The sequence below is a fragment of the Canis lupus genome, chromosome X (assembly GCF_048164855.1).
Source record: "Canis lupus baileyi chromosome X, mCanLup2.hap1, whole genome shotgun sequence".
Taxonomy (NCBI): domain Eukaryota; kingdom Metazoa; phylum Chordata; class Mammalia; order Carnivora; family Canidae; genus Canis; species Canis lupus.
The window spans coordinates 99,227,051-99,244,730 of NC_132876.1; the positions used below are offsets into that span (position 1 = coordinate 99,227,051).

The 17,680-nt window shown below is 37.1% G+C and overlaps 1 protein-coding gene across 7 annotated transcripts in view; it reads right to left on the reverse strand.

The window, feature by feature from the left end:
* Positions 1–955: 955 nt before the first annotated feature.
* GK (glycerol kinase) overlaps positions 956–17,680 on the reverse strand; it is a 77,402-nt gene continuing 60,677 nt past the window's right edge. For 4 of the 7 annotated variants that reach the window (XM_072817234.1, XM_072817231.1, XM_072817230.1 and 1 more), the window contains 8 exons: positions 13,915–13,993; positions 12,410–12,506; positions 11,799–11,883; positions 11,139–11,259; positions 10,885–11,028; positions 8,434–8,514; positions 4,920–5,006; positions 956–3,011 (listed from right to left, as the gene is read on the reverse strand). In XM_072817234.1, coding sequence (XP_072673335.1) covers positions 3,001–3,011; positions 4,920–5,006; positions 8,434–8,514; positions 10,885–11,028; positions 11,139–11,259; positions 11,799–11,883; positions 12,410–12,506; positions 13,915–13,993 — 705 coding nt within the window. In that variant the 3' untranslated portion in view covers positions 956–3,000. The remainder of the gene's footprint in view (positions 3,012–4,919; positions 5,007–8,433; positions 8,515–10,884; positions 11,029–11,138; positions 11,260–11,798; positions 11,884–12,409; positions 12,507–13,914; positions 13,994–17,680) is intronic. The other 3 variants (XM_072817229.1, XM_072817233.1, XM_072817232.1) reach the window with 3 other exon arrangements.

Below are 17,680 nucleotides of genomic sequence, written 5' to 3' on the forward strand. Positions count from 1 at the left end.
GCAGAGGCACAGGCAGAGGGAGAAGCAGGCTCCATGCCAGGAGCCTGACATGGGACTCCATCCTAGGTCTCCAGGATCAGGCCCCAGGCTGAAGGCGGTGCTAAACCACTGAGCCACCCGGGGTTGCCCTCAAGGTAAGCATTCTTACCACACCCACACCCAAAGCAAAGGGACACAAGGAAGCTTGTGAGGGGGGATGGGTATGTTTATTACCATGACTGTGGTGATGGTATAATGGGTGTTTGCAGATGTCCAAACCCCAAATTGTATACATTAAATTTGTGCAGTTTTCTGTGTATCAATTTTATACCTCATTAAAGGTGTAAAAAATAACTTCTGTACTTCTATTTACTATTAGGCAGACGCCAGGAGTTAAACACTACCCACTCTACCATCAACGCTGTTAGTTTCTGCGCTGGGACATCTTGTTTGCTGGTTTCCCATAAATAGCTATCATTCTTCATTCCCACATGATGCAAAACATTCAGAAATCAAAGAATTGAATTCTGGTGCTTCAAAAGAAACACTGAAAATTCTAAGATATCTAAGAATAGTTAGAGAAGCAAAGATGCATTTACTTCTTTTACTGATTAACTAAAAAACAAAGGACTGAGGTATGGGCTATCAAGTTGAGAGAACAATAGCACACTTGACTCTGCCAACTCAGACCCAGATAGAACAGAAAGAAACCAGTAGAAAGGCATGGCTAGCCATGAGAGGCCCTAATTGATAAGGACTTCTGACAGCAGCAAGTATTTTCTGGATGCTGAGATAGAACAGTGCAGTCTTTTCCAATAGAATGATTAAGGTGTTCATCATTCCAGAAACAACTACTTAGGCTTTTGGTTAATTCTTCAGAGTATGCCTGATTGAGTACTAACAGTTGAGTTTTAGGTTTCCTGAAACATCCTTCTTGATTTAACTTTGATCTAAGTCTATAAATGAGAAATGCAAGTAAGAATGAGGGGTCAATTTATTTTAAGTCAACTTATCATTAAATACCAATGTGCACAGTTTCAAACATTTATAAATATTGCCGTTTATAGAAAATTAATGTAATCTTAAAATTACCTGAACATTTAACATTTACAATTAACCTACTTTTGTAGAAACAATTATGTTTAAAAGTACCCTCATCACAAAGTAATAATTTCACAATACCTTTCTATAATATTTTTGTCACTCAAATGGCAGCTGCATTAATAAAACCCAAGTAGATTCAATAATTTAGAAACAGTACAATCAGAACTGCAAATGCAAGCTACCATTAATTCTAAACAAAACAAAATCTTTTATACTAATATATAAATATTTTCCCATTTTTTCAGCACAGGTTGAAGAAAATATTAGAAGGCAGTATTTTATTTGTAGTAAACAAATTAATCTGACGATTTTAAAAAACTGACATTAAGATGCTAGATTAGGTTTTTATAACATGTAATACTAAATATTTTGAGAAATTCTTGGTTTCACTGGAAGCCATTTCTAACTGCAAACCTTTCTTCAGTTGTACTATTGACAGTAAGTGGAGATAATTCTCTGTGATCCCAAACAGAACTAATAACATATTTGGATAAAAAAAGATTCTTGGCTTCATTCCTAAGGTTTTCTTCTACTTAAGTGTTTAACCTTTTTTTGATATCCCCTCAAAAGAATCCCAAATATGTCTAAAATTTTGTCAAAGGAAGATGACTTTATATGGACTAGTGCTTGTTTGAAAACAGTATTTACCATAGGATTCCACAGCTTTTTTGGTCTTTTTCTTTTCTTTTCTTTTTTTTTTTTAACATATATCCAGCTAAAACAATTAAATAAAAAGGTAAGATATAAGAAATATAGTTGAAGTCACAAAAAGTACATTTTCTTTTATTGACATAGAACATAAACTTTAAATGCTGGCTCTTTAAGAAAAAGTTTCTCCTCGTAAATATGCATAACTGTTGCCCAAAAATGGTATAACAGTGTTTTCCCCGAAATATTTATACACATAGTGGTCCACTTAAGGCCAGCCCCATTATATCCTACTGAATACAATGTACTCTGAATTTATAAATGGGCTACCCTCTGTATATAAAATATATAGGCATGTATGTTATACATACAAAGTAAGAAATATAAAAAGGAGAGATGAAAAGAAAAAAAAGTGTTCTTCCCTGTAAGATCTAGACAGAAATTTAGTGTAATTAGTGAGATCATGTAAAACATACTCTTAATTTATAAATGGGCTGCCCTCAGTATATAAAATATAGGCATGTATGTTACATATACAAAGTGAAAAATATAAAAAGAGATGAAAAAAGAAAGGAAAAAGTGTCCTTCCCTAGAAGACCCAGATGGCAATTCAATGAATTAGTGAGACCGTGTAAAATGTCTGAAGAAATTCAGTTTTGGCAAATACCTTTCTGAAAAATATCTAAGCTCTGAGAGAGTACTAAATTTCCATTTTAAGAATTTAGTAGAGGTTTCCACTTAAACATACAGGGAAGATGTTGTGGTCTCCTTAATATGCAGAAAAGAGGACTTTTAAAAGGGTCTGTTAACAACAAAACAAAACAAAACAAAGCAAAACAAAACAAAACGCCACTCATTTTTAGCTCGTTAGTAATCACCCCTTAGTCAAGTGTGTGTAGTGTAGAGAATCAAATCCTAGACCATCAGCATTTGAGTGTGTTTGATGAAAGATTCCAGTGATGGACCCGAATTCTTCCTAGATCTCAGAGGGAATGGGGCAGGACGCGAAGGTAAAGGAGGGGTCAGCCCCCAAGGTGGCTGGTCCAATCTTAACGTTTGATGTTAAAAAACACACCAAATGTTTCTATAGCATTCTTTCTGCTGCATTTTCTTTATTTCAAGCCACAGGTCTACTTGGAGGGTCATGCAGCAAGTGGCTTATAAATAAAATCGGAGTCTATGAATAGTGTCATCACATTAAAAGACAATCGTTGGATTCTCCCATTAGGCAAAGAGCTCGCATCTTTGGAATCCATGAGTTGGTATCATTTATGGGATACCTAAAATGGGGAACAAAAATCATATATGTCAATAACAACATAAACACAGTTTAGGAGTTAAGGCAATGAAGACTATTCAATCATTTATTGAGCTACAAATTCCACATGATTTCTAAATACTGCTTCACAGTTAAAATGCAGCAAATATAACTAGGCTGATTCCAAAATTAGCAAATATTAACCCTACTGCTAACTGTTTACCAAGGCAAGCAATTCCCACTGTTATCCAATCTCAGCATATGTTACCAAGAGAGAGAACCTAAAGATGATAACCACATCCATTTGGAAGCCTAGGAATTTAGACAGGCAATGTATTCCTTAGCTTAGAGAGATAAGCTCTATGTCTCAGTTTCCTGAGAGTAGGCCTTTTTATCCCTCATGGTATCAAGGGGGAAACAGGAGGAAAAAAAAAATCAGTGAAAACATTCAGTTGCAATATTCTTTCCCCTTTTCCAAACCATCATTATGCAGCCAGAAAAACTCAAGATAATGAAAAAAATATATAGAACTTTTACTAAAATGGCACATAAGTTCCTTTATAAATTTAAATTACTTATTTTTGGATTATCACTGTATTTGGAAAATATTTTGGATATTCATTTTAGAAAAATCACAGCATTTGGGCTTTTCTACCAAACATTCCCTAGAAGCAGAAAGAAAACAGCCATCTAATAAACATCTGCAAATTCTGCATAGACTTATGTATACAGAAGCCTTTACTGAGGTGGAAAGCACTAATACCAATATAAAGTATTTTTTTTATGAAAGCGGATTTGAACAAACTTATCCCAAATATGAAGGATACAGAAAATGGTAGTCTAGTTTTAAGTTCTTATGCAAGTAACTCCTATTTTATCATTAAAAGACAATCTAATGTTCTGCTGATGGAACTACTTTTCACTCCCTATTTATATGTAGCTCCAAACCAATGATGTCAAGCTAAGTTAAGGCTCATCAGATTTCTACAATCCCTCCGCATCAATAAAGTTCACATTTTACATGGTAAACCCAGGTCATCAACTAATTAATTAAGAGAAGTAATTTAACTCTTTCCTTAATCACGAAGATTAAAAAAACATTTCACTTTCTTGGTAACATATGGGACAGGTCATTGCCACAGAAGCTCTTAAGCTTCAGTATGAAGACACGTGGAGCTCTCATTAGGAAGAGATTCCCAAAGTGATTGTCACATTTATATTAACACAGGTTGTCAAAGTATTTCATAACACATTGAACAATTTTACTTTTCTAAGAATATTCAGCAGTTAATGTGCACAAAATAATTTGGTTTATTCTAAGAATATTCAGCAGTTAATGTGCACAAAATAATTTGGTTTTAACTTCGACTCCAATTATTTTAGCAGTAATTTAAAAGACTTCATTTCACAAAATATATTCTTTTAACTAAAATAAAGGCAACTATACATATTTCCCAATTGTAGGGTTTTCCAGAGACTCTGCTAAACATACTCTGGTAGAAATTCTTACCAGAACTGAAATATTGAGTCGCATAGCAAATTTTCTTAAGTATGAAGAATTTATGTACATTTGAAAGCCAATTTAATGAATGTCAAAAATTGTACTTTAACATTCATCTGTCACTCTGAAAGCCCTTTCATGGAAGCTTTTACAGCAGTACTTTCACTTTTGCTTCCTGCTGCAGCTCACAGCTGAATGTAACCCCTCAAAGAAATTGTCATCTACTAATAATAAAAGAATTAAGCATAGCCACAGTCCTCGATTCTGACTGCCCCGAAAGATTAAACAGTCTAACAAATTAGACCTTTCAGGGATCTTCCAGGTTCCTAAGCATAGGAAGAATGAAAAACAATGAACATTTTCTGTCAAGTTATACACAAATACATTAGTGCTAACTAATAAAATTGTCTAATTTAAAGAGTAACTGACCTGAGATGTACCTTGCTCCGATTAACATTACCATGCTACTCACTATAAAAAAGCCCAAGGGTAGACTACAGAAGATACTAGGGTCACCTGTGGTCATCCAAGTAGAAGGGAATTCCAGTCAAGCAAACCAAAAGAGAGACACATAATTACAATATTTGTGTTAAGAATCACATGACAGCAAAACATAATAAGTTATAAAAATAGTATATTCATCAAAGCTAGCAGAGTTATTACTTCAAATCAAAAATATAATCAATATTGAAGGCTTATGACAGTTAACAAACAATACAGATAGCATGCCACAAGTAGCCAAGAACATAATACGTATAAACCCACATAAGCCTTCCATTGGCAAAGCCGAAGAGAGCTGATGGAGAACTTTTTGGGAGGCTGTTGATTTTAGCTCTTTTGATTCTTACCCCCAAAGATACTAAATGAGCAATCCAATTTCCCCAAGATTCAAATTAGAGATCCCTTAGCTATCGGAGAAGAGTAATATTGTTCTATTGAAAATAAACTTCAAGCCCTATTTTTGCTAAGATAGTGGTTTTGTTTTCTCTTTTAAATAGAATTTGCAAAAAAAAAAAAAAGAATTTGCTATGTAAGGAAATGTGCCTCAATTAATATTACTGTTATTTATTTATTTGTTGTTAAATATTTTATTTGTTTATTCATCAGAGAGAGAGAGAGAGGGCAGGGGTGGGAGTGGGGGCAGAGACACAGGCAGAGGGAGAAGCAGGCTCTATGCAGGGAGCCCGATGTGGAACTCGATCCCAGTACTCCAGGATCATGCCCTGGGCCGAAGGCAGATGCTCAACTACTGAGCCACCCAGGCATCCCTGATAGCTGTGTATTTTTTTTTTTTTTTTTTAAATTTTTTTTTTTTTTTTTTTTTATTATTTATTCATGATAGGCACACAGAGAGAGAGAGAGAGGCAGAGACACAGGCAGAGGGAGAAGCAGGCTCCATGCACCGGGAGCCCGACGTGGGATTCGATCCTGGGTCTCCAGGATCGCGCCCTGGGCCAAAGGCAGGCGCTAAACCGCTGCGCCACCCAGGGATCCCAGCTGTGTATTTTTAAACCAATTTGACCTGTTTTCAAAATGTTGTTTTGGTGTGTTTGGAGTACAAACCATCAACCCCCCCAATCACTTCTACAACATTTTAAACACATGTCAAAATGCAAATTAAAAATCATTTATAATATGTTCAAATATAGTTAGAAATAAGAAAATAAATATGACTGCTTCAAAAGTGCCAAACTGCTTTGGAAATTAAGCTAACATAAAATTTTCCTCATAAATTAAAGCAATTTAAAGAGCATAAAAGACCAGGTAGCGATTCTAGTATACTTTCAAGATTATTAAAATAGGATTCTATCTGTACTGCTACTATATACTTATATACAATTATGTGGTTTATATTGCCTCAAGAAATACAATTAGGATGTCACTAATTGAATATTATTCTTAGAGTTTATTATATAGCTTAGAGACTCAATATTATAGAGTGTGTTTCATAAATCTACTAAAAAAGTCTTCAAACTCTTAAATGTACTGCAAAGTGAAACAAAAACAAAAAGTGAAAAATATAAAACTCTCAAAAATTCAAATTACTTTTATCATCAATGCTGATAGCAGAAACTTAAGACATCATGCAATTTCCTTTCAACAATTTTTTGTTTTAAACTCACTCTGACAGTAAGGTATGCAAACAAAGTGAAAATGATCCATTGGTTTTGTGGGGATTTTGCAGTTAAAATTTTATCTTCAATTGCCTGTGAGATGTGTGTGTGTGCAGCACTGTGGTGTAGGGAGGGACAAAGGGACAACTGTGCCATATAAAAAAATCCAACAAGAAATTATAGGACTCAACTTCTCATTAGCCATTGATTAAGGGTAGCTAGAAAATAAATCAGGGTCCATGTCGTTATATCTTGCACAGCAACTAGCTGGGCAAACACTTATGATGAAGTTTAATCATAAATGGTCTCAAAATTGCAAAAGGTCTTAGTAAGAAAAGCTTTGCCACTATCTTGGAAAGGAAACTGAGTCTCAGAACAAAAGATTTATTTATTTATTTTTGTTTTTTTTTATTTTTATTTTTTTAAGATTTATTTATTTATTTATTCATTCATTCATTCATTCATTCATTCATTCAGAGAGAGAGAGAGAGAGAGAGAGAGAGAGGCAGAGACACAGGCAGAGGGAGAAGCAGGCTCCATGCCGGAAGCCCGATGTGGGACTCGATCCTGGGTCTCTAGGATCACACCCTGGGCTGCAGGTGGCGCTAAACTGCTGCGCTACCGGGGCTGCCCAGAACAAAAGATTTAAAGAAAAAGGATATTAAGCTTATTTAGGAGAAAAAACCCTTCAGGTAGGAACATCCAGGACTGAAAATATAGATCAGTGATCTATAGTAATAGAAGTAATAGAGGGTTCTAGAAGTGTCTCCTAGAAGCCAGATATATTAAAAGTAATTTTTTTTTAATTTTTATTTATTTATGATAGTCATACAGAGAGAGAGAGAGAGGCAGAGACATAGGCAGAGGGAGAAGCAGGCTCCATGCACCGGGAGCCCGACGTGGGATTCGATCCCAGGTCTCCAGGATTGCGCCCTGGGCCAAAGGCAGGCGCTAAACCGCTGCGCCACCCAGGGATCCCTAAAAGTAATTTTATACTCAGTTTTGGGTTGGAAGGCAGGTAATATTTCATGTGTAAACTCTTCTCCATTAAAGTGTATGCTTCAGTAGATTATTGGACATTATTCTACTCATTATGTTCTAAATCTTCATTTAGCAAAGAATTAAAATATTATGGCGTATTAAAGGCATGTTTAAGTCTGTTTAATTATCAAGTGCATAGTAAAGGCAGCTAGCTCAAGGCTGTCTATGACTGAATGGTTTAAATAAGCCCAAAACCTTCATACTTAAGTGACTGAAAAAAAACGAGTCCTCTGTTTTCTGCCAAGAGCATTTCCCAATCTGGTAGGACACTTCTAATTTACTGTTTGGTACATTTCTTCCTCTCTGATTCCAATAGTTCTCATAATATACATCGCTAAGAACTTGGAATCAGCCTAGGAAGTAGTGAAATATATTCTGAAATTAACAGAAGTTTCAGTTGGTTCCATCCATAAAGACAGCCCCCCAAAAAGGGAAAAAAAAAGACACTTAAGTGAAAAAATAAAGAAAAGGAAGACTCTGGTTGATTTTCTTTTTCATTGAGAAGAAAGAAAGAATTTTACTTTTAAAAAGCTCAGTTACCCACTGAAGCACCAGGAGTAAACTAATGAGGAAAAGAGAGGGCAGGATAGAATTAAGTACGTGTCTATCAACCTGATAATTTACATTGTAGATTTAGAACTTTAAAGTGTTTTCAAAACTTCAGAAACTCTGGACATACAATAATGCTTTCCTTCAGAGCAGCCTTGCTAAGTGTAAATGGTTAAATACTTAAATAAGTTCTTTAACATACTAAGGCAAAGTGGCAAGGATAATAAAAACATTTTTACCACTTTCTGAAGACTGAGTTGTAACCCAGCCCACTGACTTCATCACAGCCTTCTTCCATGTAGAGTAACGAATTTCACTTTCTAGAAATAGAAGGTAGGAAAAAGTAGTTTACGGAGATTGTCTAAGCACCATACTTAAGTTCACTCAGCATTTTCAACAAACGGTGATACGTATTCAACTGGCATGGGGCTTTACCAGAACTTGGATTTGGGACACCATGGGGTCTAGCAACTGCCAGTAAATAAGAGAGACACCTGTTGGAAGGCAGAGGCGAAATTCAGCATGGTGTGCCAGGGTGAAGGGAGCCGGGAGCCGGGCTACAGGTGAAGACCAGGCCATTTGCAAACACGTGGTGATGAATTAGAAAGGGATTCCCATTTGATCTGTTCTCTCTTTTTGCGAGGAGAGGGGAGCTTGGGATACAGGGAAGGGTATACTACGATGTGGAAAGACTAGAAGGAGAATTATTAGTCGGTCTAGGCAAAGGATTTAACAACTATTGATTTCTCACAAGATTCAAATTGGATCCCGGTAAGACAGTACTTTTTTTTTTTTTTGTACAATAGAAATCCAGTCAGAGTACTAAACAAAAATGGACACCACTGGTATGTCGCCCACATGTACTTCTAGTAACAGGGAACAGCACAGAGGAAGGTGTCCCTGTCCCTCCAGGCCTTTCCGCGGCACCTGAAGCCGGCAATACCTGGGCGACACTGCTCCAGCATCGCTCACTTCAGAAAGCTTTCCAGGGCCCCACTTATGCCCCTCCTCCATCTTCCCACAGTATTCCACACCTAACTCAGGCTATCAGTCTCTACAGTGACCTGACATGGCTTTGTCTGCCTCTTCCAATGTTCATAAGTCATTGGGAGGGCAAGGACTTGGTCTTATTCATCTCTATATCCCCACATCAGACTCAGCTCTAAAAAAAATCTGCTGGAGAATGAATTATTTAGACCTACATGCCTGGAATGCACACACATGTACGTGTGTGTATGTGTGGAGAGGAGTGGGGCCAGTGAAGGGAAGGGCAGCTGACATCACTGACCAACTCTGGGCTAAGGCCTTAAAAACCGGCAAAGAAGGCTCTCAGAAAACAGGAAACCCTTTGCACAAAACTTCCTTAAGAGTGGGATTACCATCTCGAAAACATATGCTCACTCTGAACATTATTTATTAAAAAATTGATTTTTTTGAGAGGTGGAAAATTTATTGAGCTCCTCCCCATTTAATCCAATATAAGTTAAAAATTACTTACAGATAGAATATCAGATTTTGAAACACATTTCTACATCAAGTTACATGGCATACTGTCTGACTATAAAATTACTAGTGTTACAATCCATTTTCTTGTATGTGGGAAGAAATAAAATTAAGAAGCGCTGGCTTAGTCTTCCAGAAAATTAAAGAGAAATGCATTTGAAAGCTTATTTCCCAGTAGTGCAAAACCTACTTTGATGCAATTTTATACATAGGTTTTAAAAAGTTATAGAACCAAATTCAATATATGTAAAACCTTATTTTTGTACTCACATTTCTTTCTTTTTTTTTTTTTTTTTTTTTTAAATTTTTTTTTTTTTTTTTTTTTTTTGATTTTTTTTTTTTAAATTTTTATTTATTTATGATAGTCACAGAGAGAGAGAGAGGCAGAGACACAGGCAGAGGGAGAAGCAGGCTCCATGCACCGGGAGCCCGACGTGGGATTCGATCCCGGGTCTCCAGGATCGCGCCCTGGGCCAAAGGCAGGCGCCAAACCGCTGCGCCACCCAGGGATCCCCCTCACATTTCTTTCAATTTAAGAGATGTACCACTGTATTGTAACAAAGGTGTTGGTCAGAGCTTATGGCTTAGCTTAGCTGGTTAGGACAGTGGATCAGGTCTTTGAGGCTCGTTTACTTACATTGTGGCTGCTTTTGTCAGGCCAGCTCTCCTCTGTGTAAAAGTTACCAGGATGTCCCTCAGCCCAGCTAATCATGTCCTAACAACTGGGCCACCGGCACCAAAGATGATCAGCTCTGCAGCCCATCTATCTCCCTTCTCACTTTTAAAAAAGGCTAAGTTAGCAAAGCTAGAAGTAGTTGACACTTGCATGAAGTGACTGTAAGCAGAAGTCAATGGCAAAAAAAGTGGTATTGGAAGGGTTTTTTTTTAATATAAGGCACTTTTTCTCTCCTTCATATTCAGTGTACTCCAATATGCTTAGTAGCTTGTTTAAAACCGTAGTATTTGCTATATTACTTAGTTTCTGAACTTACAAATAAACAGAAAGGAAAATGCCCTCTCCTTTCAACAGGGATACTATTAACTTTACATTTAAAAAACATCTCATTTTTAAGTAATCTCTACACCCAACATGGAACTTGAGCTGATGACCATGATGTCAGGAGTCCCATGTGTTCTACTGACTGAGCCAGCCAGACGTCCCTAGATTTTCATTTTTTTAAACATACCCTCAGCATTGATCTGGGGTTCAAATCGCTCCATCGTGACTGCTGACAGATCCTCGGGTTCAAGACTCCAAACACCGACTCCCTCCGCAGCCCCGGCTGCCATGGCAGCTCCCAGGGCAGTTGTTTCTGGCATCGAGGGCTTCACTGAGGGAAGATGGCAACGTTAACATCTTTGCAGTTATGTATGCCTAAAATACCAGTTCTTCCAAAAGAGATAGTACTCTAGGAATTTAAAGGCATGAAGGCTTACTGACCTACTGGGATATATAGAATGTCTGCTTGTAGTTGCATAAGAATTTTGTTGTTGGTCATTCCTCCATCTACCTGCAAATGACTGAGTGGAATTCCGCAGTCTCGGTTCATGGCATCCAAAATCTTAAATAAATGCAATGAACATAATTAAACTCCAACTTCAGAATGACATCTCTGACAATGGCCATCTTCTACTCAAAAGCCCTTAAGAGCTTCCCAAAGCCTACACAATGAAATTTAGATTTCTTATTCTGGTCTTCCAAGCTTTCCTTGAAGTAGTCACACGAACCTTTCTTTTTCACTACACCTCTGCCCTCCCTCGTAGAGCCTGTCACGCCAAAAACCTCAATTTTGCATCCTGGTTTCCTGCCTTGATGCCTATGTTTGTGCTATTTATTATTTCCTTTGCTGAACATGTACTACTCAACATCCTCCCAACTGTAAGACACCCAGTGCCTGGCAGGATGACAGGAACTCAAAGGTAATGAATGACAGCTAGGAAAAAGAGGAGAAACTTATATTTATTAGAATAGAGCTGAGGAAGGCATCACTTTTGATTAGGTATTTAATAATGAAGTATTTAGTAGATTTTCAGCATTAATACAGAATTTGTCTAAAAGTGATAAAAAAAAGACAAAGTACAGGAAAAAAGCCCTTATTACCTCCCGGGTTTGGAAACAAACAGCTTCTAATGCAGCAAAAGCAATATGGCATTTATTGGTGAATTGAGTGAGCCCACAGATGATCCTAAAAACACACACAAAGATTGTGAAAATTAGAGCAGAGTACACGAGTCATCAGTCTGACATGTCCTGAATATGAAAGGGTTGACCTCAGTAGATAGAGAGGTTCAGGGAAAAAAAATACACATAAAGGAAAGCAGACATCAACACTAAGCAGCTTAGAAAGTCCTTATGGTTCACAATCCCACATCCACATAGGAAAAAGCCTGGGATCCAAATGAATGGATAACAATAATGTGATACCATCAGAATTCATCTAAACGATGCCCCTTCAGTACAGAATTTGCAGATGCCTTGAAGATAAAAGGTCATAACACTAACGTGGATGTGGCAGGGAAGCTTATTGCCAAATGATTTATAACTTCTTGCAATTTAAAGGTTCTGAAATTAATACTCTCCAAACAGAAAAGCTTTCCTTCACACTTTAAAATCATTTGAAAATAGATAGGAAAATAGTAACTAACAAGTTATTAGCCGATTTAGTAAATAAATCAAGGCCCTCAAAAGCATACCTCATACTAGATTCTTACCCTCTTGCACTGGGCTCCCAGTAAGGTGCATATAACCCTGAAAACGCGGGGACGAAATAGCAGCCATAGGATGTACCCACTTCTTTAGCAAGTTTTTCTAACATTAAAAAAAAAAGAAAAACAAAAATCACTCTAATATATTCTATTACTTTATTTTTTTAATTTTTATTTATTTATGATAGTCACACACAGAGAGAGAGAGAGAGAGAGAGAGAGAGAGGCAGAGACATAGGCAGAGGGAGAAGCAGGCTCCATCCATGCACTGGGAGCCTGACGTGGGATTCGATCCTGGGTCTCCAGGATCGCGCCCTGGGCCAAAGGCAGGCGCTAAACCGCTGCGCCACCCAGGTATCCCTATTCTATTACTTTGGATAGTCAATACCTCTGTATAAAAATTTAGGACAGGGCTTTTTTTTTTTTTTTAAGATTTTATTTATTTATTCGTAGAGATGCAGAGAGAGAGAGAGAGAGGCAGAGACACAGGCAGAGGGAGAAGCAGGCTCCACACAGAGAGCCTGACGCGGGACTCGATCCAGGGTCTCCAGATCACGCCCCGGGCTGCAGGCGGTACTAAACCGCTGCGCCACCGGGGCTGCCCAGGACAGGGCTTTTGATTTCTTATTCCCTAGAGGAGCAAAATGTTCTGAATCAAAGCCGTAAGCTGGGAGCAACAAAAACCAAATTCACCACGTTGAATATCTCCCACTACTATGTAACTCAGGCCAAGAAATAAAGGAATTAGATTAGTTTCATTGAAGTATTTTAACTCATTTCCACTATTTCTAAGGTTGTTGACTAGGAGACGAAAAAGTAGCCTCCAATGTGTCCCCCGTAAGAAATGCGTTTCTTTTTTTTAAAGATTTTATTTATTTATTCATGAGAGACACAGAGAGAGAGGCAGAGACATAGGCAGAGGGAGAAGCAGGCTCCATGCAGGAAGCCCGATGTGGGACCCGATTCTGGAATCCAGGGATCATGCCCTGAGCCAAAGGCAGATGCTCAACTGATGAGCCACCCAGGCGTCCCAAGAAATGCATTTCTGATCATCTTACCTTCAGGCTGAAGTAAACAAGTAGATGAAAAAGTGGGTAGATGAGTTAAAAAACAATTATCCATACGGAAAATAGCCACATTAATAGTTACATAATAGGTACTGGTGTTTTAATGCTCACTCTAATCTAAGAGTTAAAGCTCTTTCCCATCAGATAAATTTAACGGGACTACTCTACCTGCATATTCTGGTAATCTCTGGTGTTTGATTTTACACTTGGGTAATTTTTATGTCCTGCCTTACCAGTTTGTTAATAGCCACCACTAATTATGCCAATTTGTTGTTTTATCAATCTTCACAAGATAGTCTTTTCTATAAAAATCCAACTTGTAATAGGAATCTATATCATCTAATATCACATATGGCTCAAAGTACAAGTATTAACAGACTGCAAAGGTAAAATATTTAAAATTTTCATTATCTAGATGCCAATGCTTTGGTAGAACATACTCACCAATTTCCTCTGAGGTCTTTATAATTCCAAGATTGTCTCTTAGCCAGCGAATAACAGCACCAGCTATAGCTACGGAACCCTACAAAAGAGAAGGAATCCCAGAGAGAATATGTTATCACTATCAAAAGACTTTTTTGAGCATTTCTCTATGTCTGACACTAGAAGATGGATAAAATTTTTAAATTTCAAGTTTGAGACTTTTACAAGTATCATAAGCTAGGTCTACTTTTTTTATTTTTTATTTTATAAGCTAGGTCTACTAATACAAATGTAGTTTTATCTAGGTCATTAGAAGTTTTTTCATGAGACGGACAAAAAGTGAGGCCTCCAGCACACCCTTGGACCTGTACAAGCTGTTGTTCTACGGACTGTTGTTAAACTATGAGGTAGATTATCACCCAGAAAACATTTCCACCTTATCCCCCGAGTTATCAGAAGAGGCCACATTAAAAGTTTTTTCCATTTCCTGTATCTAGCAGTATATTAAATCAAGAAACAGCAACAAAAAGTTAGCAAAGAGGCTAACTACAAAGCCATTATTCAACGAAATCACCAGGGGATGGGGTGCGGGGGATGAGGCTATGGCAATAAGGAAGAAAAACACAACTTGGAGTCAGATAAACAGGCTTTAAGTCCAAGTTCTAGTTCTTAACTGCTATGTGATCTTAGGCCAATTAGTTAGGCTTGGTGAGCCTCCATTCCATGACCTATAAAATGGTGCTTGACTATCACAACACCTACTTAAACTACTATGAGGCTCGATATGAGACTGGAGGGGAAGGTTATTACTGAATGTAAATATTAGCTTCATTAATTTTTTATGTGTTAAAAAAGCATAATCCAAATTCCATTGACTGATGAATGAACAAATAAATATAGTATATCCACACAATGGAATATTATTTGGTCACAAGAAGGAATGAAGTTCTGCTAAGATGTGAACTTTGAAAATATTATGCTAAGTGAAAGGAGCCGGTCACAGAAGACTCTAAAGTGCATGATTCTATTTATATGAAATGTCCACAATAAGCCTATCCATGGAGACAAAGAGTAGATTAGTGGTTGCTTAAGGCTGGGGTGGTGGGGTTATTTTTTGAGGGTGATGAAAATGTTCTAATGTTTGGCTGCAATGATGGTTGCATGACTCTGTGAATATAGTGAAAACCACTGAACTGTATACTTTAAAAGGATGAATCATATGATATGCAAATTATTTCTCAATAAGGCTATTATAAAAAGATCCTGAGGGGCAAAAGGAAAGAAAGTACCAACACAAACCATTAGGAATTGCAAAAAAAATGTTTTGGGGGCCTGATGTTTCATTCATACAGATTATTTATTTTTTTTAAAAGATTTTATTTATTTAGTCACGATAGACATAGAGAGAGAGAGAGAGGCAGAGACACAGGTAGAAGGAGAAGCAGGCTCCATGTAGGGAGCCCGACGCGGGACTTGATCCCGGGACTTCAGGATCGCGCCCTGAGCCAAAGGCAGGTGCTAAACCGCTGAGCCACCCAGGGATTCCCCCCATACAGATTATTAATGCAAATTACTTTCACAGAGTCATCCTAAACCAAAACATCAGGTGATACTAAGTGCAGGCAACAGAATGTTTTTTCTCTGTTGCCTACCATCCTGTCACCAACTCAATTAGCTGAATTATAAATGGTCACTCTCCTTGCTGTTAATTTCCAGGATATAAACAAACAAGATGTGGAATATGTTGATTCATTCTATCATTCATAGCTTCTATGAGGACAAGTCACTATATGTCACAGCAAAGTGCAAAATACTACAATTGTTCTCTTTATACAGCAGCTTTTTAGCTATAGAAAATTACTGAGGAAGAGATTTGACATCGCAGGGCAAATTTAACCAAGCTTTAAAAATGGGGAAAAAAACCAATTCAACGAATACCTTGAAGGGACTCTAACCCACTGTCTCTTTCTCTGAAAAAAAATTTAATACACTTCCTAATTTTGATATATGTTTAGGTGCTTAGTGGAACCATCAAGGAAAACAAAATTTTGGGGTTAAAGAGATTTTAGAATTTCACTCTCAAATTTCCTTTGGAAGCAAACAATTCAGAGATGGTAGTTGTCAAAGACAAGTAAATGTCTAAGATATTCTAGACCAGCACTGTTCAGTAGAAATATAATGTCAGCCATATATGTAATTCAAACTTTGTAGTTACCATTTTAGAAGAGTAAAATGAAACAGGTTAAATTAATTGTAATATATTGTGCTTAAACCAACATATTAAAAGTATTATCACTGCAACATGCAATCAATATAAAAAGTATTGAGGTATTTGATATTTTTTGTACTAAGTCTTTGAAATCGGGTATATATTTTACACTTCTGACACATCTTAATTTGGACTAGCCACATGTTCCTAGTAGCTACCATACAGGACAGCACGATTCTAGATCTAATTGAAAAAAACAAGTGTCCCTTTCTCCCTATACTCTCAAAAAATACTGGCCCTAAATCACATCTAACCAAGAAATGCATAGATTTTCAATAGTTTTAGGTGAGTAAACTAATGAACTTCAAACAGCTACTGTGCAAGAAGTCTAGTGGAATGGTTTTGTGGTTATTAGCTAATGGAACTTTATACTTTGGGAAAGCGAACACTGATGAATCTCATTTCCATTGAAAAGGCAGTATGTAATGGGCTTAGATAATTTTTTGTGGGGGAGAGGAAGTAATATTGTTTTAGCAAAAGGAAGCTCAAGTTTTTTTTTTTTAAGATTTTATTTATTTATTCATGAGAGAAACAGAGAGAGAGAGAGGCAGAGGGAGAAGCAGGCTCCAAGCAGGGAGCCTGACATGGGACTTGATCCCGATCCCGGGTCTCCAGGATCACACCCTGGGCCAAAGGTGGCGCTAAACCGCTGAGCCACACAGGCTGCCCTCAAGGTTTTAATGAAAAGTAACTGGTTGTGAGCTAGAGGTCATTACTTAGATTGAAACAAAAGAGAAAAAATACAAAGCCACTCTTAAAGCTCCTGAAGAAAATTATTTTAAATTCCATCATCAGGAGTGTACAGGAGTGTTTGATTCAGGAATGACTGAAAAAATAAAATTCAGTATAAGAAAATAAAAGGCAGATTAAAACACTTATCTGAAATAAGAATATAATTTTGGTACCAGGATATAACACATGGTATTAGCTGGCCTTCTAAAAAATTAATAAAAATGAAAGAAACCTCTAAATTCATAAAAAATGGGTCTTTTGAATTCAGAGGCAGAAGATAAAGTGGGAGATGGTATATTGCTTTCAAGATGGGTCAGAAAAAGAGTACAGGAACAGAAACCTAAAATGACAGAAGGTGGTGATCTACTTGCTATCAAATAAGTTATTGTCAATTATATCCTAACTATAAAGATCCAATACTTCAGTGCAACATCTACAAACATGAATGAACTCTCATTAGAAAACATGACCTATGGGAGAGGTGCATGTAAACTGAGTAGTTGTACCCTAAGAAAGACAAAAAGAAATGAGAATGTATAAAGAAAAATAAATGAAATGATGAACAGGATAAGAGGAATAAATCATTTAAAATTAGATACATAGCCTGGAAAGTGGGAGGCTAAGAAACAGGCTATGGAAAGAGCAAATTATAAAAATAATGAAGTAGGGAGCACCTGGGTGGCTTAGTTGGTTAAGCAACCAACTCTTGATTTCAGCTCAGGTCATGATCTCAGTCATGAGATCTAGCCGCACTTTGGGCTCTGCACTGGGCATGGAGTCTGCTTA